Source organism: Protomyctophum bolini (assembly GCF_963924005.1).
Source record: "Protomyctophum bolini genome assembly, chromosome: 10".
Taxonomy (NCBI): Eukaryota; Metazoa; Chordata; class Actinopteri; order Myctophiformes; family Myctophidae; genus Protomyctophum; species Protomyctophum bolini.
Genome location: NC_137871.1, coordinates 7,825,818 through 7,851,326, shown reverse-complemented (window position 1 = coordinate 7,851,326; position 25,509 = coordinate 7,825,818). Strand labels below are relative to the sequence as shown.

Below are 25,509 nucleotides of genomic sequence, written 5' to 3'. Positions count from 1 at the left end.
CACCACCACATCCACCCTAACACCACCACATCCACCCTAACACCACCACATCCACCCTAACACCACCACATCCACCCCAACACCATCACATCCACCCCAACACCACCACATCCACCCTAACACCACCACATCCACCCCAACACCATCACATCCACCCCAACACCATCACATCCACCCTAACACCACCACATCCACCCCAACACCATTACATCCACCACCACATCCACCAGGTTGTATGTGAATGTTGGCAGACAGCTGCTCCACTCTTCCCCGGTACTGCGTCGTATACCAGCACTGAATCATCTTTTAGTAGTATATGGAGTACCGGATCGTACCCCAGAAGTGAACAGCCTGTACAGAACAGTGGACGATGGCGGAAAAACAATGGCTCTGCGAAAAAACAACGTCCACTCTCGTTTGCAGTCTGACGAGGCCAGAGTCAGGAAACCAGAGCATTTTTTTCTGCTAGCATAACGAGAGAACAACGGGGGTACTGTTTTCATCAAAACACGCCACAGATGGCCAGTCCTTTCGACCGACAACAAAAACTGAAAACTCTCTGATGTTAATCATCCTGTTGGGTGTTTTTGGGCTTCTGCCATATTGAATTATGAAAGTGGTGAGGGAGTACTGTCTGGGGTAATCAATATAGGCTGATTCCATTGTGCCAAATACGCAGTATACAGATCCTGAGAGATGTTGAGTTTAACAGATGGTGTGATACCTTCGTCAGTATGTCAACGTGTGCGTGAGTGTTTGTATGTTCTAATCTTGGAAAGATAATGGGTAAGAAAAAAGTGGAGGAGTGAGTGTTTGTGTTTCTGTGTGTGTGTGTGTGTGTGTGTGTGTGTGTGTGTGACTGTGTGTGTGTGTGTGTGTGTGTGTGTGACTGTGTGTGTGTGTGTGTGTGTGTGTGTGTGTGTGTGTGTGTGTGAGAGAGAGTGAGTGAGTGAGAAAGAGAGCGCAAGCACAGGAAGCAGCATGTTAAAATCTGTGTGCTTTCATCCTCCCGCCTCCCTAGAACACACCGTTGTTGCTTCTCCGTGGCTTTAATTAACCTTCTGCTAACATCAGTGCGAAAAGTAAATCTGTGAGCAGTGCCAAGCCATAAAAAAATGAGTAAAACTCATTTGTATCCGGAGGAAAGCAAGGTATTTTTCTTATTATGAATTACTGTACACAGTCTGTGACATTAAGGCTCTGACTGAACGCAAATCTGATTAGTTTCACGAATACAATCTACAGGGACTGACTTCCACACACTACTATACTTGCAAGTGGTCGACCTATATTATGCCGATCGCGGTAAGGGTGTGCAATAAAAATAAAACAGATTCAATTATTATTATTATTACAATTGTAATGGTTTTGGCCCGGGCAGTTAGCTCAACCGTCTGGGCACCAAGCCAGGCCAAGCCAGCCGGACGGCGTGCCGCGGGTTCGACTCCCGAGCCCGGCGGTCTTTGCCGCGTGTCACTCCCCATCACTTGGCAAAACGCCAAAAGAAATATCTTAAAACTAAAAAGTAATGGTTTATATTGTTTTTAAATGTTCTAGTATTTTTAAAAAGCTAAGTAACTTGGGACACACACACACACACACACACACACACACACACACACACACACACACACAAAGAATTGTGATATCCGATCAATCATTGAATCGCAGAATTGCAATATAAAATACAGTATGTAATAATATAAATCAAGCACCCTAGGTATCGATATCGTATTGGGAGGTACGTGAATCGTCCCACCCCTAAATCACGCCACATTGTGAGCTTGTAGATTGTATTTTCACACACATGCGCGGGCGCGCACACACATGCGCGCGCACACACACACACACACACACACACACATACACACACACACACACACACACACACACACACACACACACACACACACACACACAATCTAAACACATACCTGTACATCAGCATAGAGACAGTGTAGTGCCACGGTAATCATATAGGATCATAGGTAAACCTATAGCATCAATCTGAACAGTATCATGTGAAAAATAAACACTAGAATGTGTACATTCATTGAAACTATAGGATGCCAGGTCAACAAATGGACCCGGCATCTGTCAAAATATCTTGCCATCTAAAAATGAAGCTTATAGTCTGGCAGTCAACAGGCTAGTGCAACATTTGGTATACAGTCTTTTTTTATTGGCGTAAAATATTGTCGATTGTCTAGACATTAATGATAACAGCGATATCGTATCACGATACATGGTGGACGATACATTGCATGGGTGATATTGGTTCATTATGGCGATATGATACAATTCAATGATTTGAAATCGATACAGTAACTATTTAGCAAAGACATGCAATCTGTGTGAAACATGTGGACGGAGCAGTTTTTCTTGAGGGAAATATTTAGTATTATGGATATAAAGTAAACACAGTATTTCTCTGCCAAATACATGGCCAGTATATGTGAAGACATTATGGACAAACCTGCACCTTGACATGAACACAGAGTTCATGTGTGTGTGGAATGGAAAAGTAATTAAACACATTTATTTCTTCTTAAAAGTGCTTAGTATGGATACAATCGTTTAGATGTTTTCTTTTTCATTGCAAAACCATTCAATACTTATTATTTGCATTACAAACGTGTGTCATAATACGATATGATACAACGTGTAACTTAAATTGTTGAAATTAAAATCGATTTCTCGATGCAGTTACTATATCGTTACACCCCTAATATACATGCGTTCATGAATCCACTTGCTGACAATCTGTCAGCATAGATTTTTTTTGAATCGAGGTTTACATATAATGTGACCATACCATTAACATCCTACATGAAGGCAAAAATGTCAAAATTGTATTATGCTTAAAGTAGGACATGTCAATTGTCAAAATTGCTCACAGCTGACAGCCGGTCAGCAAGTGGATTCACGGATGTATGTATGTAGACAATATTTTAGGCCAATAAAAAAAGACAATATATATATACCAAATTTCCCACTCCACAACCCCGGGCTGCCGGACTATTAAGACTGCATGGTCAAGTGCTACGGGCTAAGGTGGAGTCTGAAGAGGCGAGTCTTCAGATTATGGGGAGTTAGGGCGCTTTCACACCGGACATGTTTGGTTCGTTTAAAACGAACCATGGTCCGCTTACCCCTTTGGTTCGGTTGGTGTGAACGTGCATCCGAACTCTGGTGCGGATCAAAGAAACGAACCATATGGTGCGCTAAAAAAAGGCCGGACTCGGTTCGCTTCCAAACGAACCACGGTGCGGTTCGTTACTGGTGTGAACGCATTCGGACTTTATAGAGGACTAAATGCAGGACGATAGCCAAAATAGCTGTCGGGCGTCGGCAGTTGTGAGGCTGCATTAATAATTAGTTATAAAAGCATGTATTTTTTACGGGGATCACTATTGATATGAGAGCTGACAGACTGATTTTAATAGTAGACGCATACAGTATATGTCGAGGCGCAGAGCAAAAAAAAAAGCATGCGATGCACGAGTCTTCATGCGAGAGTTTCTCTTTCAACTTGTGTCCCCTCCTTTTTTCTGTCTGTGTGTGTGTGTGTGTGTGTGTGTGTGTGTGTGTGTGTGTGTGTGTGTGTGTGTGTGTGTGTGTGTGTGTGTGTGTGTGTGTGGGCGCGCGCACATGAGGGGGAGAGACCCATATATTTATATGGGAGAGACACAGAGACAGAGAAATATTTAAAATCATCCATGTCGCGCACGGCCGCACGTATAGAGAAAAAGCCAGTGTTAAATAAGCTATACACAGGTGGTCCCAAATGATTAATGGATTACATCACTATAGCAAAAGACGTAAAACTAGGTAAACTCAATTAGCTGCAGCGGAGCTGTTCTGACTTGAAGCTCAATAACCTACTAACTAGTGACCACCTTCAAGTTTAAACCATAAGATGACATGGAAATGCCCGCCGATTTGATGCGCAGAAATAACATCTAATCGGGTCCTTTTTATCGGGGATACCTTGTTGTAGGCTATACGTCTCCGTGAATTGTATGCATCAGCAGCAAGCACAGTATTGTTCAAACACCTGCTCCTCTGTTCATCTGTTGCTCTTATTTGGCTAATAAAATAATGAATAAGAATGAATGCAATAGCAAGTTGTTGCTGACTGTTATGTTGCTGTTCTCTTCTCTCTCTGTGTGACTGAAGGTTGCCCCAAAAATTGTAGACAGTGATTTCCCCTCATGTTCTTTTTCCCCTCACTATTTGGTTCGCTTAACATGTCCACGTGTCATTTGTTTACATATTGGGTACGCTTTACAAAGTCCAGTGTGAACACCAAACGGACCAAACATCAAAATGCAAATAGTTGGTCCTTGGTCCTTGATCCGGACCTTCTAAGCGAACGTTGGGTGTGAAAGCGCCCTCAGTCTACAATTCTGACTGCAATGGGTAGTTTGTTCCACAGTTTGGAGCCAGAAGGGAGGAGAAAAGTCTGGCATGTGTGGAGCGTTGTTCCGGACTTTTTAGGGAACGTTCTGACAGCTTCCCTGTGTTAGATGATCTGAGTGTGGGGGAGGGCCTGTATAGGGTTGGATCAGGCTTTGAAGATTTTGGGGGTGCCATACCTCTGGTGGCTTTGTAGGCCAACATCAGTGTTTTGTACTCTGTGGAGGCAGTAACTGGGAGCCAATAGAGGGAGCAGAGAAGGGGAAGGAGACACACACACACACACACACACACACACACACACACACACACACACACACACACACACACACACACACACACACACACACACACACACACACACACACACACACACACACACACACACACACACACACACACACACACACACACACACACACACACACACACACACACACACACACACACACACACACACACACACACACACACACACACACACACACACACACCTCGTTTGTGTCCGAGCATAGGCATGGTAACGCCCCGCCTGCCTCCGATTGGCCTACCGACACTGCCCGTCTTGACTGTCCTCCAAGGTGGATATAGCTATGCTGGATAGTCTGATACGAGGTTACTCCGTGGTGGGAATTAAATTAATAATGCGTAGTAGCCTACAGTATGATACAAGAGAACTGTAACTTGTAACTTTTATTTTTGTAAAAGAGGCAAACTAATGTTAATGCCGTTTGCTTTGATGGAATAATGTGTGTTCTAATTCTAAATAAAGTATTTGTGTTGATTATTGTGCCATTTATTTGTATACCGTGTAAACTTGAAACATTATTGTACTGTAAAAAGGTCTCCTTTCCCTTCATCTTTATCCTTTTTAGTATAATGGTTTACTATAATTAGATCATTAGATAATGCACAATATTCAACGCCAACACTTCATTTAGAACACACCCAAAACAAATCATATATAGTACAATGTACGTGTTCAATCAAGTATTCAATCAAAGCAAACAATATTAGTTTGCCTCATCTACAAAAAAACTTAAAAAAAACTTAAAAAGTTAGTTACAAGGCTGCATTCTGTCGCACGTGCCAAAAGTTAGTTACAAGGCTGCATTTTGTCGCACTGTCGCACGTGCCAAAAGTTAGTTACAAGGCTGCATTCTGTCGCACGTGCCAAAAGTTAGTTACAAGGCTGCATTCTGTGGCGCGTGCCAAGCTGTCATTCTCTTGTATCATTACTCAACCACGGAGTAACCTCGCATCTCGGAGGACAGTCAAGACGGGCAGTGTCGGTAGGCCAATCAGAGGCAGGCGGGGCGTTACCATGCCTATGCTCGGACACAAACAATATATACGTGCCACACACACACACACACACACACACAAGCCTTCCAACCTAACCATGTGCGCTGCGTTAACTAAGGATGGCAGGTGTTGTAGTGAGAGTGGCTTCAGCAGACCTAGGGTCTGCCCTCCCTGCCTCCCACAGAGATCTGTCACACACTACTGCACCACTGTAGCTACACGTACAAGTCCTTAACACGTCCTGCAGAAAACTCTTTCACACCCTGTTAGGAATCAACTAAAGTGGGCCAGACTGTGTTTCTATTTCATACAGTCATTCATGTTTTATGAGGGGTATCATATTGATTCTGGGAGTCAACACAGTCAACCGCTAAGGGAAGTGCCGAGTCTCAATTCACCGGTGAGTTCACGCAGCACCACAGAGTAACAATCAGAACTGGACTTAAAGGACAAGTCCATATTCACAGTACAGCGCCCCCTTGTGTTAAACAGCTGTTCCATGTTTAGCTGCATTTACATATAGTAAGACTCAAGTATTGGTGGACAGCTATTAATCACTCTATATGCAGTTTTTATAGCGACAGTGGAGGGAGAGAAAATGGTAGGAGAGAGAGATGGAGAGGACATGCATTGCATGCCATTGCAATACATGGGGCCTCAATTTCCCAGAACCCTTTGCATGCCAGTGCGATGGATGTTTTTGTGATGACGTCATCAAAACGCGTCACCTGTCCCACTGTGTCCTGTATGTGAAACCCTGTATGTCTTAAAACGTCTTAAATACGCGAATTAAACAATGAAAACATAACTCGTGTATCTCGTTATTGGGAGGGAAGCTGTTCTACAGTCAATTTGTTAACTCGTTAATCGTGTTAAGGGAGGGGAAGTGTTTACTTAATTAATAATAGGAACAGAGGCCAATAAGAGTTCTGAAGGAAAGGTACACACTCGTGTGTGAATGTAAATGCAACCCATGCATTGTACAGTAGTATTTATGTACAGTAGTGTGTAACCGACAGAGGAATAGGCTTCCATAACTTTGGTGACATTGTGATTTGTTGATCTGGTTTCATGATAATATTTCTGTGACTGCATTTCAACATCAACAACAACATTATCCATCAGGAAACAAGGAAGTGTGCCGTGTTTGTAACACCAACTACTGTAGGAATACAGACCAAAATGAATCATGTAGAACAGTTAGCCACTGACTATACGCTAATACATTAATCTCCTGCAGATGAGAAAGAATTGACTCAATGTTGCTGACACCCTGAAGTAATGTGTGAAATGTTCAGCTTGGAGCGTCTTACATTATTATGGACGATTGGATTACATCACTTCTCCTTCATCTCTGCTTCAGTTTGAAGTTTATGAAAACAGAAAATGAACACCCCATGGCAGGAACAGGCTATGGGTCGTGTGATGTGATAATATACAAAAGTCTTAGAACATCAGCACTCGTATATTATATATTATTATCCAGCAATGTAAATTATCCATAGAGTTTTCATAACCACTTTCCGCCTTGTGTCCTTGTGTTTTGGGTATGTCAAAAAAGTTAAATAAATGAAATAGTGAAAATACCCGATCGACAACATCACAAAATGTCACATTGTGACGCAGTGTGAGCTTGTAGATCAGTTATTTGCAATACTTTTGCACAAGACTGTAGTATAACAATTTGTTTCGTAGTGTTAGTTTAAATTGCAGTATAAATTGTACAGGTGCACAAACAGTAACTATGTAATGTTATGTAAATGTATTCCACTGTTTGCCTGTCTGTTTTCCGTTTCTTGTGAGGACTGTGGATGAAAATCCGGTGTATTTACGTCCATTAATATGCATTGTCCTGTCCAAATAAACAAATAAACTAAATAAAGTAAAAGTAGATGTTGTTCAAGGCTGGGAAAGCAACAAGGTGGTCCATCTAGGAAACCAAATAAAAAACAACCAGAATCAATCAAATTGATTGAATTCTGAAAACATTGGACCCCCCAATGGTAGGTAAAAGATGATGTTCAAAGAAGTGCCTCTCAGTCACGATGCAGTTTTCAGTTCAATATGTTCTCACCAGCAAGCCTGTAGTATCCAATAAACTTAGAAATCTCCCTTCAAACACTCTCTACCACTGAGTTTTCTGTCGAGTGAAGTTACACACCAAAACCCCGAACCTTTTGGTCCTGTACACAAGTCCCATCCGTTTTGGGACTTTTCCCTCAATATTGATGGCTCCACCGTTACCTCCCTCCACCAAGTCCATAACCTTGGAGTCATCCTTGACCCTATAGTCCCGCATGGCCAGTGAGCAATCAGTGATCTCCCCGCCTTTCGACTATCTGGGGAAATTGTAAATGAAATCTAAATGCAATGCTGCGTCTAGAAGAGGGAAGAAAACCTCCACTAACAAACACATGAAACCAACCCTGTCTCTGTCCAAATATGAAGGATATTGCCCTAAAGTCTTTGCATTGGTTCCGCAATGCAGTTTGTTTTTGAATCTACGAATGTTGTTGTTGCACCAGATGCATCAGTGTACCAGATGTTATTGGTAGGCGGCGATCTCTCCTTCTTTCCCCAAGTTAACCAGATCACCAAAACACCCCCGAAACATTGTTGCAGAAAGTGCCAGAAACACTCATTCATGCTTTCGTCACATCAACAGTGATAAACTTGATCATTGCAACAGCTTCCTTTACACCACCACCACTAGAGTCCTCTAGTCTAGACTACAGTAGGCTACTGTACAGCGAGTGTACAAAACTGCTTCCCGCATGCTGACAAGTATGCGCTCCAGAGACCACATCATACCATCCCACCGTGAGTTTCAGAGGCTCACAGTCAATCACAGAATACATTTAAAGACCTGAGGCCGATTCTCATATAATGTTTTGTAAATCGGTTTTCTGAAAAAACCTATGTTTCTATATCAGTGGTTCTCAAAACTTTTCAGCACCACCATCTCAAAATATTTTGTTCCAGGGAACCCCGGAATCAAGCTTATTTTCTTTTTAGGTTTTCTGAGCTCAATTGCACCCAAAAAACATGAACTCTTAACATTCAGTAGATTTTCTGTGGTCTGGGGTTTTCTGGCTCAAATAAGTGCTCTGATTGACCTGTGGACTGAGAGGCAAAAGTAGGAATTTGCCAGCAGATGTCACTGTTGGTGCCTGTTTGCATTGCAGCTCAAAAAGGCTTCAGAACACACACACAACAGAGAAAATGCCAGACCACAGAAAATCCACTGAATGTTCAAAGTTCAGGTGGTGTGGGTGTAATTGAGGTCATGAAACCTCAAAGAAAAACAAAAAATAAATGAAAATGAATAGCATGAAACCTGTGAAAGATTATAAAATAAATGACAAACATGTCTACGTTTTTGTTTTGTTTTCAATAGCAGAAAAGTATAAAATTAAGTTAACCCATTTTAGGCGAACACCCCTTTTGGCGTTAGCATTACGTTATGCTTTAGCTATTTAAAAATAGCAGATCTACAAGCTCATAGCGCGCCACCGAGTGGCGCTCTACGAGCTTGTAGGTCTGCTATTTCTGAAAAATCGACATTTTTAGAATCTGATCTATTCAGTAGTCACTCGCCACCTCAACAACCTAGCTCCACCCACCCACCCACCTACCTACCTATGCCTCCTCCTCCTCCACCACCGTCTCCTGATCCCACAGTTCCGCTGATGCTATAACCTCCTGCTAAATCCCCCAGGACCAAAGAGCTGAACCTGGGGTGATACAGGGCTTTCTCTGCTGCCCCGCCCCCTCTCTGGGGAACTGACTTCAGTTCCACCCCACTTCAAAGCAGCCCCTGCCCTCTGTTCTTTTAAACCCACGCTCAGAACCCAGGACTTTCCTGGCCAATGCCCCCTTTTCTGATGATTAACTGTTAAAATAAATTCTAAATTAATCACAATAATAAAGTATGTACATACTAGTATATATACACATACATAACACATACAACGGGGTGTGTGTGTGTGTGTGTGTGTGTGTGTGTGTGTGTGTGTGTGTGTGTGTGTGATAGTAGTTTGAAAAACTGAATGAAGAACAGACAATACTCTAAATTAATAATTTGATTTTTGTTATTGTTCATCAACATCACACTATGTCAAAATCGCGGGATTGTTGTGTTGCAACATAGAGCGACGAGGGCCCAGGAAATAACTCCCCATTCAATTTCCTCATAGACGTTTCAAAAGGTATTCATTTAGAGACGTTTACGCCGCGGACAAAGCCAACTGTTGTTGTGACAAATCTTTTTTTTTTTCTCTTCTTACTAATTACACAATAACACATTGTGTTTATTGTCATGATTTGTCACAACAAGAGTTGGCTTTGTAGTACGTGGCGTAAACGTCTTTGAATAAATACTTTTTGAAACCTCTATGGGGACAATGAACGGGGAATTATTTCCTGGGCCCTATATATTGAATGGAGTACACATTTAAACATGATGACACCTTACCAAAATAATGGAAGTAACCCGATTGAAAATAATATGCAATTTTGATGTGGATAGTGTGTAACAAAAAGGCAATAGTAACTAAATTGATCATCTATATATTTTAAATCAAGTATAATATGATATACAGCACAAATAATGTTTTTTTTTGTCACCAGTGATCCAAAACAGAATCAGTATGGATAACAAAGGTTGCCATCTCATCTTTATTCCGATCTTTTTTTCTTTGATCAGGGAAGGTTAACAACACCAGCTCTGAGACAGAGCCACGACGCCACTTCTTGTCCGTGTTGAGTGCTCCCTGGAACGAGGCAAATTAGAATGAAATATTGAGTTCATTTATGAATAAGTGGGGCTGAACGCCCCTCTGTCTGGGCTTCAGCATGCATATTTAGTTGATGGAAACCACTGGACGGGTCATTTCTCTTTAGCTGCTTCATTAAATAGTGAAAGTCAAAAGTGCAATGTCTCACGATGTCCGAGAAACCCCCCAAACGAGAGCAAGATCTACAGCGGAGGAACAGAGCTTTTTAAAATCTGCATGAATGTGAAGAAATTAACGTGCCAAAAATAGACGAAGAGCCACTGCACCTCCCCATCTCTCTGCAAGAACTGGAACTGGTGTAAATTGTATGAAATAATAATAATCCAACTTAGAAAAGAGGAAAGGTTTCTCCTTTTTTTTTTTTTTTTTTTTTTACGTCAAGCGGTAGAGAGACGACCTGAGATGAAAGGAGTTTAGTGCTCTCATCATTAACACAGCAGAGGCACTGGAGAGCTAGATAAAACTCACAGCAGGTCGTTGTACTAACCACAGCCAATCAGTGGCAGCCCTCCAGAGATCTGCACACGCACTCCAAAGACACCACACACACGGGGGGGGGGGGGGGCAGAGATAGAGAGAGAGATTGCAATATTGCAAAAGGCATTGCAAAATTGCAATGTGGCTGACACAGCTCTCTGTTTACACTTTTTTTTATTCTTTTTAATAATTGTACATACATTTCTTAATTTTGACTGTTTCATTTCACTGACTTGCTTTGGCATTATGTAAATAATGTGCAGAATGTTTCTCATGCCAATAAAGCCCCCGCTTTGAAGGGAATTGAACTGAGAGAGAGAGAGAGGATGCTCAGGGTGGGACAATGTCAGATTTCCGTCTGCTCCAACTGTCTTGAGACACCTTGTTGTGATTTGGCACTTAAATACAATTACATTGAATCTAAGAGCTGAGAGAGAGAGAGAGAGAGAGAGAGAGAGAGAGAGAGAGAGAGAGAGAGAGAGAGAGAGAGAGAGAGAGAGAGAGAGAGAGAGAGAGAGAGAGAGAGAGAGAGAGATACTACTACTACTTTTGTGCTCGGCAGGTACAGAAGCTAATATGACAAGAGGTGAGAGCTAAGGAGGTCTGGGACTGTGTGTTCACCAGTGGTCTGTTGTTCTCTGCCTTAGTGCCTTTAGAATGCATTCCGTAGGGCTAATGGACAGGCCAGATAGTGGAACAGGAATGCTGGCTTGAATTCTGAATAGGTAAAATAGCTCAATTGAGGCTCTCTAGAGACAAGCTCACTATGATGAAGGTCACTATTACTAGAAAAAGATATTCTCTCCAGAGACAGGCTGCAGCCAACAGTGGTAAGAAGAAGGGGGAAAAAGATAGCATGTAAACGCAATAAATGTTCCACTGTGTGCTATCTGGCCACGTCATTCGGAATCTCCAACAATTATCTTAACTGCTGCTCATTCTTTTTAAGCCCATTTGGTGGAAATAATGATACTGTTACAATTAGCAAATATAGAAGACTGTAATGAATTGATTGAACAGTGTGGGTAAAATGTCAGAATAAATATGAGAGAACAAGCCTTCACAAAGCTATTAAAAAACAAAATAATATCAGAGACAACACAAATACAGAGATTTGCTTTAAATGCAATACTTTTACCAACTGTAAAATGGCCTCAAAAGCCTACACACCTTACATACAACAAGGTTTCTGCCTGTGACAGCAATAATATTTGTCTGATTTAATGTATCAGAAATCTCCCTTATTCCACAGGACATTCTCTGATCCTGTGCCTCAGGCTTGTAATACATGGTAAATGGATTTCTGCATTTATATAGCCGCGCCTTCATCCAAAGCTCCTTATGTGCTTTAGATTCACACAGTGATGGCAGAGGCAACCATGCAAGACACTAATCTGCTCATCGAGAGCAGTTAGGGGTTCAGTGTCTTGCTCAAGGACACTTTGACACAAGCCGGGGATTGAACCCGGGAAGACCAGATAGACGCTCGAACTGCTGAGCCACTGCCGCAGGATGCAATTTGCACTTCAAACCGATCAACCCATCTAATCAGCCATTGTGAACAACAGCTAGACCCCCAAGCTGCAGAAAAAAGCAGCATCTCAGACTTAAGGCATACAAAGCTTACTTTGATTACATGCTGGCTCATGGGGAAACTTCATCAAATATCGGTGCTTAGTTTCCCCCCATGGAGAGGGCCAGGTGACTTGCAAACCACTCAACTGGAAGACCAGGCTCTTTCACGTATACACTGCTATGAGGGAACATGCCTTTGATCCGCCAAAGGGGGCGTGCTTGCTCCTCCGTCACCACCACCACGACCACCAATCACAATCCCAGTTACATCCGCCAATCAGGAATGAGATGCCTTTAATTCAGTCCCAACAACCACCAGTGTTTTGCTGCCTCTTTTTCCCCCTCGACACTCTGAGAACAGATCGAGGATACTGTGTCGCGTATAGGAACAAGCACATAAAGAAGTATAATGAACCTGACTTACCGATCTCCGTGTCCGATCTGTCCATCTCCGTGTCGGTGAGGGTCAGGGCTGAGTTGGAGCGGCTGGACAGGCAGGAGCTCTGTCCCGACTTCACCCCGCGCCCCCAGAGGGACATGGTATGTTCCGGCGAGGCAGGCTCGTGGTTTTCCGAGGAGACGGCGGCGGGTCCCCTGGAGTAACTCCCGAGGGGGTGCGAGAGGCCCGTCTCGGGGCAAAGAGCCAAAGCCCTCCTGGCGGAAGGCTCGCAGACCCCCAGCTGCCTCAGCGAAAAGGTCTGGCCTGGCATGAGCAAAAAAACGGTAAAGTTAACAGACCAAGGAGACAACAGAGTTTAATGGATAAAACCACACTTTGCAGAAGAAAGGGGAGTTGGTTGAATTAACACGCAGTGTTAAAGGACCACCTCACCACTTTTCAACCTATCTTCATGTAATTGGTCCTCACTAATGGTCATGATAAAATACCACCATTATTTTCTACTATATTCAACTCTATTTTCTCTTTTCTATACTCTGCCTGTGTCTCATAGGAGGGCTGTGGGCAGTTAAGAAACCCGTCCACCAGTGACATCATGGTTTTAAAAAAAATCAAGATTATTTGTTATTGTATATATTTAGATTTCCATTATCGTGAGATCGATTCCATTTTAGCATTGCAACTTTTCAGGAATAGAAAGCCTGCAGTTTCTATTGGCTTGGATTCCCCATCGATGATGTCACTGGTGGACTTTCTTCCTGGAAACAAAAATGTCTGTGTTTTTCCGAGGCTACTGGTGGACTGAACTGCCCACGGCCCTCCTGTGAGAACCAGACTGAGAAGATTTATCTTGTTGCTATTGTACCATGATCATTACTTGAAGATAGGTTGAAAAGTGGTGAAGTGGTCCTTTAATACAGTAATTCATAACAAGTCAACAACATGCTTAGTAGTTAGTTATTTTATTTTGAATTGCATTATTACATTTTTTGTCCTTTGGGACACTACTACTGTATTGGCCAATGCTACTGTACTGCCTTTTGTGTCTATTTTGAAAATAATACTAAAGAAAAACAAAATGTGTTGTGGATCTTGTAAGAATGAACACTTTTGATGTAATAATAAAATAAAAAAAACTAAGATTTTAAATGAATATAAATAGTGTCAGTGTGTATGTTTTCATCAAATGGAAAATGTTTAGTGTTTATGGTTACCATTAGTACTAAGTTTTAGTAGGAACTACATACTCTGTAGGATACTGTTAACAGTGTAGTGGAACGGAAATGGTGGGCAGTTTAAGCTTGAAACGCTGGCTCTGAGGTTTCTGAACCAATCAGAGCGTCGCACCACTCCAGGCTATGGGGTTTTAAAGGGACACTTCACCCTTTTTGCAAAAAAAGACATGTTAATGACGTTTAGAAGCTTTAGATCACTTTCCTGGGGGTATTTATGTGTGTAATATGTGGTTTTAGATATTTTAGATTGTAGCAGTGAGCCTGGTGTCTCTGATGTCATGGACACTGGTCTCACTACCTTCCTGGACTACAATTCCCATAATTCTTTGGTGCACTGCTCCTCCTTGTGGATAGGGGGGAGAGCTGTCTTACTGAGACAACATGTAGTCCAGGAAGGAAGTGAGCCCAGTGTCCATGACATCAGAGACACCAGGCTCACTGCTACAATCTAAAATATCTAAAACCACATATTACACACATAAAGACCCCCAGGAAAGTGTTCTAAAGCTTCTAAACGTCATTAACATATATTTTTTTTGCAAAAAGGGTGAAGTGTCCCTTTAAGTCTGTGACTTCCTCTCACGTGCAGTTTCATTTGTAAACAACGTGGGGCAAAGACAGGGGATTATTTCTATACAACCTAGTAACACAATATTTTCAGATGTTATTTGAGAATACATCATTGCACAATTCACGTTCCATCATTACTTGAGAAAGTAATATTGAAAATGTCATATCGCCACAATATTTCAATAAGTGACTACTTCATACTATGTAACCATGACAACAAATGGAAGATGCATTAGATGGCTGTACAATGTACTAACAGACAATTAACAGATAAAATCATTATCCTTTAACACACTCTATTTGATTTCCACCTCTAATGCATCCAATATAATCTTCACTGACAACAAAAAATCTTGATATAAAAAGTCACACTTGTGAACATCTGCCTATCAAAACTGCTACTCGAAAGATTAATCAAATAATGATTCCTAGTGGAGTGAGTCATTTTCAATAAGTTGTAATATCAAACCAAGAGCATCAGGGGTTTTTAATTAATCAATAAAGCCATTAAATTAAAAGTGCTGAAACATTCAAACCAAGAGCAAAGTATTAATTCAGAAATATGAAGGACACCGATACAGCTATCAATTCACTATGTGAAAATGTTAAAAATATGTTTTTATTAGAATATTTAACCCCACTCGCCTATATTAACCCATTCGGGCCTGATAATAAATTAATAAAAAATTCTAAATCATGAAAAATCTCGGAAAGATTTGAGGCACATTTTAACGATTAAAAAAAAATAGCAGACCTACAAGTTCATAGCGCGCCACTCGGTAGCGTGCTATGAGCTTGTAGATCTGCTATTTTTCAATAACTAAATTATAATAACTTAATGTATGTAACCACCAAAAAGGGTTCCCGCTCAAAATGGGTTAAACCTCCACCGTTAATAAAACAGTACAATGAAAAAAACATACACAAAATATGCATCACAAATTCAATGTACATGCAGCACTAGTCTAATAGATTATTTGGCATTTTAACACGAAGAGAGAAATGAATGCCTGTTCAGCGTTGTAATGAGAGCTGAAGAAAAACTAACATCCTTCCAACAACTTCATTATAATCCGATTAATTCTGAAGTAGGCACCAATTAACAGCATAAAAATCTATGGGAGATATGGATAGATTTCTAATTGCAATTTTATGAGCTGGGAGAGTGCCATAAAACTCAATATACTGCCCAAACTTTTAAATGAAGGAAATGAGACGGAGATTCTAGCAGCTAATTAAAAGCATCCTGTTATTTACTGAGCACTGTTTTCTTATTATTTAAAATTGGTACTAGTCATGTGTGCTATTTTATTTTTGTTCACAACAGTTCAGATGTGCTCCACTTGTCCACTGTATGAAAACTCAGAAGAATGATTTAATTAGAAATGAGTGGTAAAATATCATATATTTTTTTTCTATTTCTATTTTAATTGTCAATTAAGGATTTGGAAACCCACAACCAGGCTGCCCCCTCAACCATGAAGAACAACTACTATGTTGCCCCTTAGTTAACTAATTTGGTGCATTTAATCTCACATCTCAACTTCAAACTAACTGTTAGAAGGTCTGTTCTTGTCGGCAAGCGACATTGTGCAACGGTGTATAGATTTTGCATATCAGTCCTCTAAAAATGCGAATGAAGTGCTGATCCACTATAAATAAATACATAAATAAATAAGACTTCCGGGGTGGTGGCTCAGACAGTTAGTGCACGAGACCACATGCTCCTTTTCTTTTTTGCGTTTCTTTCCGTTTTGTTTTTTATTTGAAATGTCTTTTAGTTTTATTTATTTAATTCGTTTTTATTTATTTATTTATAAAAATATCAGATACAAAATTTCACTTCAAAGTTCACGTCATGTCGCATAGCAAAACGTTGCAGACCTTGAACTTGCAGATCGCATACAGGGCCTGCCTATACGTTGTTATGAGACTGACTTCGAGCCTATATATACTGTATCCCCTTGAGAGTGTGTCTCCTATACTGACCTGGCCTTGCATACTCCTGGCTGTCCTTGTGAGTCATGTCGCTGACTCGGCCTCCGAACAGCATGCGCGTGGGGTCATGGTCGTACGCCTGAAGAGTTTCACTGGAGCTGTACGACTTCTGAGTGGGAACCCTGCAGCCGTCCTCGCGCTCCGCTGTCGAAGCCGTGTAACGGCGCTCCCTCTCCCGCTCCCAGTCCCTCTCTCTCTCCCTCTGGGACTTGGACAGCGAGCAGAAGGGTCGCTGCTCCTTCACCTGTTCCATGCTGCCTGCATGCTGCGGCCCGCCCGCCCGCCCGCCCGCCCCCCCTGCCTTGCTTCTCTCTCCCGAGAGACACGCGCTGGATTCCTCCGTTGAAATCCTCTTCCAGGCCTCCGCCGCTCGTCTGTCTGCCTCTCCTCTCCTCTCCTCTCCGCCTGGCCCTTTGTTTCACCTGGTCAATGGAAAGATAGAGAGACAGAGAGGGAGAGAGAGAGAGAGAGAGAGAGAGAGAGCAAGAGAGGATGGGGGATAACATTAATCCTTCCCATTCATCTTCAGAATGTCACCCCTAAACATCGCACCACCTCCTAAACCTCAATGTTCTCGTCCCTCTTAAATCTCTTTGACACACATTTCAAATATGTATTTATTACCAGTCCACACACACACAGACACACACAGACAGACCTAATATATTAAACCTATACAGTTTGCACTGTGGCATGATGTTGGTACTTTTTTCCCGTTTTTCATTAAGCTAAGGAATTGACATTATTTTTGTAGTCTAGACAACCCGATGTGGTTAATGTAGGCTAAGCCGTGTATTTTTTTTGCTTTCCCATTGTAAGCTGCTCTGGCAAACGGGTGAATAGGAAGTTAGGAACCGACTGGAATCCTGGACGATGTACCTGCTGTCACATTGAATTGATGATGCATCGCCTCACTCAAAATAATAATCGTGTCACGGCTGATGTACTGTAAATGCACCTCAACAACCAGGAAATGTGAAGAGAATGTGGAACTTCATGTAAACCATGCAGGTAAAAAAACCTATTTTTGCAGCTAATGTCTTAGTTACAACAACATACTAATAATAATTGAATTGTTTAAAAAATATATATCGCTGTTTCCATTTGACAAAGGGAGACAAGGGCCTTGGTGAGACTGTCAAGAGGGAGGGAGTAGGGGGTTGCAAGTGGGCGGTAACAAAGTCTATGAGCTGTTGGGGGGTGTCTCCACAGAAATGCTGATCCGAAGTAAAGGGAGGGTTATTAGTAAGAAATAGGCCTGTGGACTTTTTAATTGTTGCTTTATCTGATATATATATACTGTATATACATTTCTTTCTCTTTTTTAATTATAATTTTAATTAAAAATGTATAATTAGACCACAAGACTGGGAGAAAATTAAACCCATCTGACCTGTGCATGAACATGTCTTACAGTGCATGAACATGTCTCAGACTTTCATGTGGCCAGTCTGTCATCTATGATGGGCCTGATCTGAGCCCCATTGCTTTCTTCTAACTCTGGATCACACGCACACAGCTAGCCGTGCCGTAAAAAAAAAAACAGAACAGTGGGAAGTTAAGTAGGTGTGTGTGTGTGTGTGTGTGTGTGTGTGTGTATTGGGGGGAGGTATAATCCATAAGGACCCCAAGAGCAATGTGGAACGAAACCCTAGTGAATTACTCAAGTGTTTATCGCGGATGTTTGTACTGAAACCTGACGAACACACACACAAACACACAAACACAAACACTTTCATTTCTCTCCTGGCTGAGCTATAAGCCTGGAGTAGCAGACTCCCTCTTTCCCCAAATGAAATCGACTTCATTTCACATCAAGCAGCACAACCTTCCAGTGAGGGCAGGCTCGCTGTGCCTGCTGCACACACACACACACACACACACACACACACGCACACACACACACACGCGCACACACACACACACACACACACACACACACACACACACACACACACACACACACACAAACACACACACACACCAGAGAGCGGCAGAGGGTCCAGGGGTAATGATAAATTTTGTCACGTCACGACTTTGTTAAACGTCTTTAACGCTCCTGATTTATTTTACATCCTCAGAATTGATGTTTGTCATCGTATACCCGTTATGTTCCCAGGTGCAATCAGTGGTGACCCTGACACGACCGCGCACACAGAAACAATCACAATCGCACGCACGGCGCGCAGCCGCGCACACACACACACACACACACACACACACACACAGGCCGTGACATATATCAAACACACACACACACAAACATACAACACATTGTGGACAGTAAACACGTATCCAGGCTGTCAGATTAATGCGCAGAATGAGCAAACACACTCCAAAGGATTTCCAGAGTACAGCCGGACCGATTTTTGGGTCCGATGCCGATTTGTCCTAGACCAGTGATTATCAACCTGCACAAAATAGTTTTGGGGGGAACGCCAGAAGATTTAGCTTAATGTGCACCATTGCTTTCTCGCTCAACAGTAAACAAGCCAAGGGCCAAGGGTATCTGCACATTTCCAAAGTGATGATTTAAGGACTTTTATGACCAAATACCTCTAAAATTAAAATAAATAAAACCATTACTGCGGAAAAAAAAGTAATCAACAAACTATACTATAAAAATGTAACAAACATTGGCAATACTGTCAAATATTACCTATGAATTGAGCAAAAAGGGTGAAAATAGCTACATGCTGTAAAATATGTTTTAAAAAAAAAATCACACCCGTGTGAAGTGAGTGGTGGGGGGACCCACAGGAACGCACCCAGGGTGCCGGCCCGGTTCCGGCGAGCCGCCCTGTGTCCGAAACGGTAGAGAAATGACAGAGTTACCATGTGGGGGTCCCCGGGGGTGGGGGCTGTTTTCGTGCTAATACCCACCCACACACATAGCTCCGTAAGGGAGTGGTTGCACCACTCAAACATGAAACAAAATCTATTTTAACAGATTTGAAAAACAGATTTGATATTCTAAAATAGCAAATCTACAAGCTCACAACACATGTGAGCCTCTAGATCTAGATACTGTATAATGAAAAATGGAGATGCCAGCTTGAAAATGTCGGCAGGCTAATGCCGACAACCGAAAAAAAGTCAAATTACGATTATCGGTAAAACCGATGTATCAGTCTGGCCCTATTTTTGAGTAATTTGTTTATTCTGTACAGAGTGATCCCCACATAGCAGTTCACGATACAGGTCAGCAATAAACACAAGTAAGACGCGCAAACGCGGGAAGCAAACGCAGCTCGTACATATTTGGGGTTTTTTAAGATTTATTTTAAGTTATTTTTTTTTTAAGTTAAGTTTTTTTAAGTTAAGGTGTGTGTGTGTGTGTGTGTGTGTGTGTGTGTGTGTGTGTGTGTGTTTTGTGTGTGATACAGCTGCGCCCTCTGGTGGCGGGCAGGTGGTGTAACAGCAGGACAGACAGACAGACAGACAGACAGACAGACATGATCTGCTAGGTCTCATAGTTAGTGCTCACTGCGTTCGCAATCACTGCGTTCGCAATGACTATGTTCGGACTGGCAGCCCAAATTGGCCAATCCAGATCAGAATCAGATTGGTTTCATCTGAGCAGCTAAAAACACATGAAAATTGATTTTAACCTATAGATGCTTTGAAATGCCAGCGTCCGAGCGTCCAGACTCTGGACAGTCGGACACTGTCACTTCATTTATCCTGTATTTTGTATTGAGAAACAAAATGGTCTTTGCCTGCAGTCTGAACAAAGCCTGCGTGGAGGAGATGTGGTCTACACACTGACTCTCCCCAAGGCCACCATGCAGCTTGGCAGCAACAGCAGCCGCAGTACACACAGGAAGAGATTGGCTGGGTCTAAATCAGGGGGGGGGGGGGGGAAATGGGAGATGAAGAAAGTTGTTTACAAAAGAAACCCAAACCTGCAATGAAGAACTGTCACAAAGCAAGGTGAACTGCCGGGCACGATGACCGCCTTTTAAGCACCTCTCTGAGCGGCACCCTGCGGGCCCGGATGCCATCGTTTTAACGGCTCATCAAAAATGTCCTCTTTGTACTGTAGATGGACGGAGCACACGGGGACACCATGCGCACATTACGGTACGAGTTCACACGGGGCACGGTTATGGAAGCCTGCATTATACACAGCCTAGAGGTCCCGGCTGCAGAATTCAAATGTTTTTCCCCTACACTTTAGTAGTATAGATTAGGCCATTTCTGCACTAGGAGAAGACAGAGCTACATAAAATTCACCTCAAGTCAGCCCAGTGAGATTTATGAGTTCCTGTACAGTCCAAACATACGTTATGAGAACAGATGCGGAGCAACACACAACATTCAGTCCAAACTGTGCTCATTTCATCTGTGTGGATTCATACAGTACAGCAGTGGTTTTCAACCGAACGAAATAATAGAATAGAAAAATAGAATACCTCGTTGGCCGCTTGTGGTATAAAAGAGGTTCTTCGTTGAGTTGAGTTGCTTAGGACTCATACAAACGAATGTTCTATGTTCCGTCTGTGATTAAAGGGACACTTCACCCTTTTTGCAACAAAATATATGTTAATGACGTTTAGGAGCTTTAGAACACTTTCCTGGGGGTATTTATGTGTGTAATATGTGGTTTTAGATATTTTAGATTGTAGCAGTGAGCCTGTTGTCTCTGATGTCATGGACACTGGTCTCACTACCTTCCTGGACTACAATTCCCATAATTCTTTGGTGCACTGCTCCTCCTTGTGGATAGGGAGGAGAGCTGTCTTACTGAGACAACATGTAGTCCAGGAAGGAAGTGAGCCCAGTGTCCATGACATCAGAGACAACAGGCTCACTGCTACAATCTAAAATATCTAATAACACATATTACACACATAAAGACCCCCAGGAAAGTGTTCTAAAGCTTCTAAACGTCATTAACATATTTTTTTTTGCAAAAAGGGTGAAGTGTCCCTTTAATGGTAGAGTAAGTGATTTCACTCACAAGTTAACCCCTGGGGGTCAAAAAACCTTAGGTTTCGTTTTTGGCTGTGGGACCTAAGCCTTCGTCCAATCAGGATAGAGTCAAAAACGAAACCTAAGGTTTTTTGACCCCCAGGGGTTAACTGGGGACAGGGAGGAACTCCTTCAGCACACTCTATAGTAGAGAGGATTATCACAACAAAACAAAAAAATGAGTGATATTTGAATTAAGTGAAATCACTTACTCTACCTTTAATGGCTGCCACAATGCAAACATTTGTGTTTGATGGGGCAGCAATCAGCAATCCAACACAAATGTTTGTCAAACCATGTGACTCCCATAGAGCACCTGACATAGAAGTCATGACGTCACTCGCTCATCCCCTGGTTCTCTATGGAAAATAACATGGGGTCATCTTAAAATTGCCTTGGTCCAAAAATAAACAAACTGTCTCCTGCGAAATTGTCGGGGAGGTGTCTCTGTATCGTTTATCGTTACAATCAGGATAGAGAGGGTCCTCCGCCAATCATGATCGAGCGGGGGCAACAAAACAAAAAAAAATTAGTGATATTTGAATTAAGTGAAATCACTTACTCTACCTTTAAATAACTTTAGCAGTGCAATGTAACACTAAGCTGTAAAGTGTACAGAGCTTCCCTAATCAGACCGGAGTCTGAGTGACTGAGACAAAATGTTTGCACCACCTGTGTGCAGTGACATGCAATCATGCGTCAATCAATCATGGTCCAGTGTAGCTACTGACAGACAGGGAACTTCAGAAAGTCATCATCATCACGTCCATGTTTTACAGAGCGGTGCCTCTGCTCCGTTACGGAGCTATGTGTGTCCCTATGTATGTGTACGTGTCCCCGTACACAAGCGTCCCAGCACGGAAAGCTGCAACACGCTAACTCCGTCATTTCTCGACCATTTTGGGCGGCGGGAAGCGAATGTTTTCATATTACACTCAATACAGTAAATTAGTATTAAACATCTGCATTACTTAATTTAAAAGAAGTCTACACAATTAGAGTGAATGTAGAATAATTCTTATTTTTGAGCGACGTCTTCCTGGTATCTCTCCTATGTGGCATCACATCAATACAGCATGAAATTGTGGACATTATGCGACGATAACAAAATACCTTTGGGTCTGCTAGGTTCAATCTCATCAAATGGTGGCCTGTGGCTCAAATGTCAAACAATGGACCTTGATATGAAAAGAGCTGAAAACCACTGCAGTGGATTCCCAACTTTTTTCCCGTGCCAAGGTCAAGGACCCCTAAGTGGCCATAACCTCTGGCTGTGCCCCCCGCCCTTGTGAACACGGGTTGAACATCCAGTGGAAATCTATTTAGAATGGAATTGGATCGCTGAAAATAACAAGGGTATATATGGGTTACAGTTGAGAGGTTTCAAAACAAAATAGAGAAAATAGCTGATCTACAAGTCACACATCTTACATAAAATGACCTCATCACATTTCACATTCCTTTTTTCTTTTTCAATTGGCCCCCCGGCTGGTGGCCCAATCGTCGGAACACCACTGCAGTATAGTGTACTCCAGGCGCTTCTATAAAGCGTATCCCCTCAGCAGCCCTCTCTTTCTCTGTCACTCTCTCCCCACTGTTCCCGCTGCCTTTGAATGGGGGACATCCAGTCACCCATGACCGCTCTCCCCGGAAGAGTCGACGCCGCAGAATTAGTGTCACACACACAGGTCCATTGGCCAGCCAGTGAGGCGCGGAGGCGGACGACGGCTCATGATGGAGGTAGCGAAGCACCACAACGACTCCCCGGCCGGCCGCTTCCACTACGTACAGTACAGTACGCCCCTGACACCTGATTACTGTGCTGCTGCACCTCCGGACGCCTTTGAAGCAGAGACCATAACCCATTTTGACCCGAGATAAGATTCTAAAAAAAAAGTCTGCTTGAAAATGACAGTTTTCTGAAAAAGCCATGTTTCTATGTCAGTCATTCTTCGATTTTACAAAAAATAGCAGACCTACAAGCTCGTAGCGCGCCACTCGGTGGCGCGCTATGAGCTTGTAGATCTGCTATTTTTCAATAGCTAAAAGCATAACATAATGCTGACACCAAAAAGGGGTTCCCGCCCAAAATGGGATAAACCATCTGTATAATACTCTGAAGAAATGTGTCCAAGTCAATTCACGCTGGACTTTGTTCTTGCACTTCTTTAGGGCATGTTGTGGGGGGAGATTTCAAGGATCTAAAGCTAGATTCCATTCCTCTCCCGTTCTGACATATAGATCTCGTTCATCAAAGAGGGGAGAGGTTCGGATGCCTGGAGGCTCGGCCGGTTAGAGAACGGACCACATGCTCCCGGCGGACCCGAGTTTGAGTCCGACTTCCGACCGTCATGTCCCGCGCGTGCCTCCCATCTCAATATGACCTTGGTTTTCTGTCTCTCTACAGTCTACTATATCTAAAATATAGTATACATCGATAGAACAAGAATAAATAACTAGACAGGTCTCCACCAGGAGGATAGGAGTGTGTGTGATGTTTGGCAAACATCAATATAAAAATAAAATTGCAACAATTTTCTTCATTTTGTTGAGGAAACGATGTGTTCTCAGAAAACACTCTCTCCCCATGCCTTCGGCCTGGTGGAGACAATAAAGACTAGAAATTAAACCATGTACGTCGGAATCCACCTGACAACATTGTGGACCCAGTATGGATCTCGGGCAGCCTGAGACATCAGTCATCTATGACATTTCTTTCTTTTCATTTTTCTAAATTGAAATATCACTTATTTTTTTTGTTTTGTTGTGATAATCCTCCCTATACTATAGTGTGCTGACCATATAAGGAGTTCATCCCTGTCCCCAGTTAACCCTTGGGGTCAAAAGGGTTTCGTTTTTGGCTAGGTGGCCCAACCTTCATCCAATCAGGAGAGAGGGGCCCTCTGCCAATCATGATAGAGCGGGGGCGGGCCTTGGTGTGCCTGCTGTTGGCCTGTCGCGTGTCCCCCCCCACTGTAGTGCGTGCGTGTGCACATCTTGATACCGGGGCGGACCACGGGGTTTTCCAATTCACCCAAATCTGACTGAATGCTCCTTTAAATATTGAAAAATTCGGAACCATATTTTAGTTAGTCGTCTACTGGCAGAGCGCACAGGACATTTGGCACCGATAGGTCCAAACACACACAGACAGACTAGACACACAGAGTGACACTCTTACAGATGGCTAGCCTCCTGTGGAGCCTGCCTTAAAAAATAAAAAAATAAATTAAATAAAGGATGAAAAGTTAAACAAACCCAAAAAAAAAAAAAAAGATAAAGGAAAGAGTTTCAAGCCTGCTGAAACAGCAATCTTAACGGAGAGTTACAGTCAACGCATTCTGATGGCCCGCTAGTCATATTTTGCCGCTTGGTCAGGTACTCCCCGCATCAGTGAAAATGTGTAGTAGTTACAGTATACACTAGTTTTTGGTAGCTAGCCAGTGACCTGTGTAAACAGAAGTAATAAGGAGTCCTTGACACTGCTCCAAATGTCTATGTGTCAGCCGGCTGTCCAGACCTATTCAGTGTACTCTCTCTCTCTCTCTCTCTCTCTCTCTCTCTCTCTCTATCTCCCTCTCTCTCTATTTTCCCTCACTCGTTTCTCCTGTCTCCTGGCCGTGTTGTTGGCCATTTGCCGGTGCAGAGATCAGACGGCACAGCCGAGCCCTGGGGAGCATTGAGAGTGGTTGATGGAGCTGCTTGGGATCAGGCCGCACTTCTCTCCAACACGGCCAGCACCTCCAACAATAGCTTCCTC

General features: G+C 42.7%; 1 protein-coding gene across 1 annotated transcript in view; it reads right to left on the bottom strand.

Annotated features, from left to right (window-relative positions):
• LOC308323109 (teneurin-3) overlaps positions 1 to 16,920 on the bottom strand; it is a 223,061-nt gene extending 206,141 nt beyond the window's left edge. Inside the window, 2 exon segments of the mRNA XM_080774726.1 lie at positions 12,997 to 13,275; positions 16,767 to 16,920. Coding sequence (XP_080630852.1) covers positions 12,997 to 13,275; positions 16,767 to 16,830 — 343 coding nt within the window. The 5' untranslated portion in view covers positions 16,831 to 16,920.
• Between the last annotated feature and the right edge of the window lie 8,589 nt (positions 16,921 to 25,509).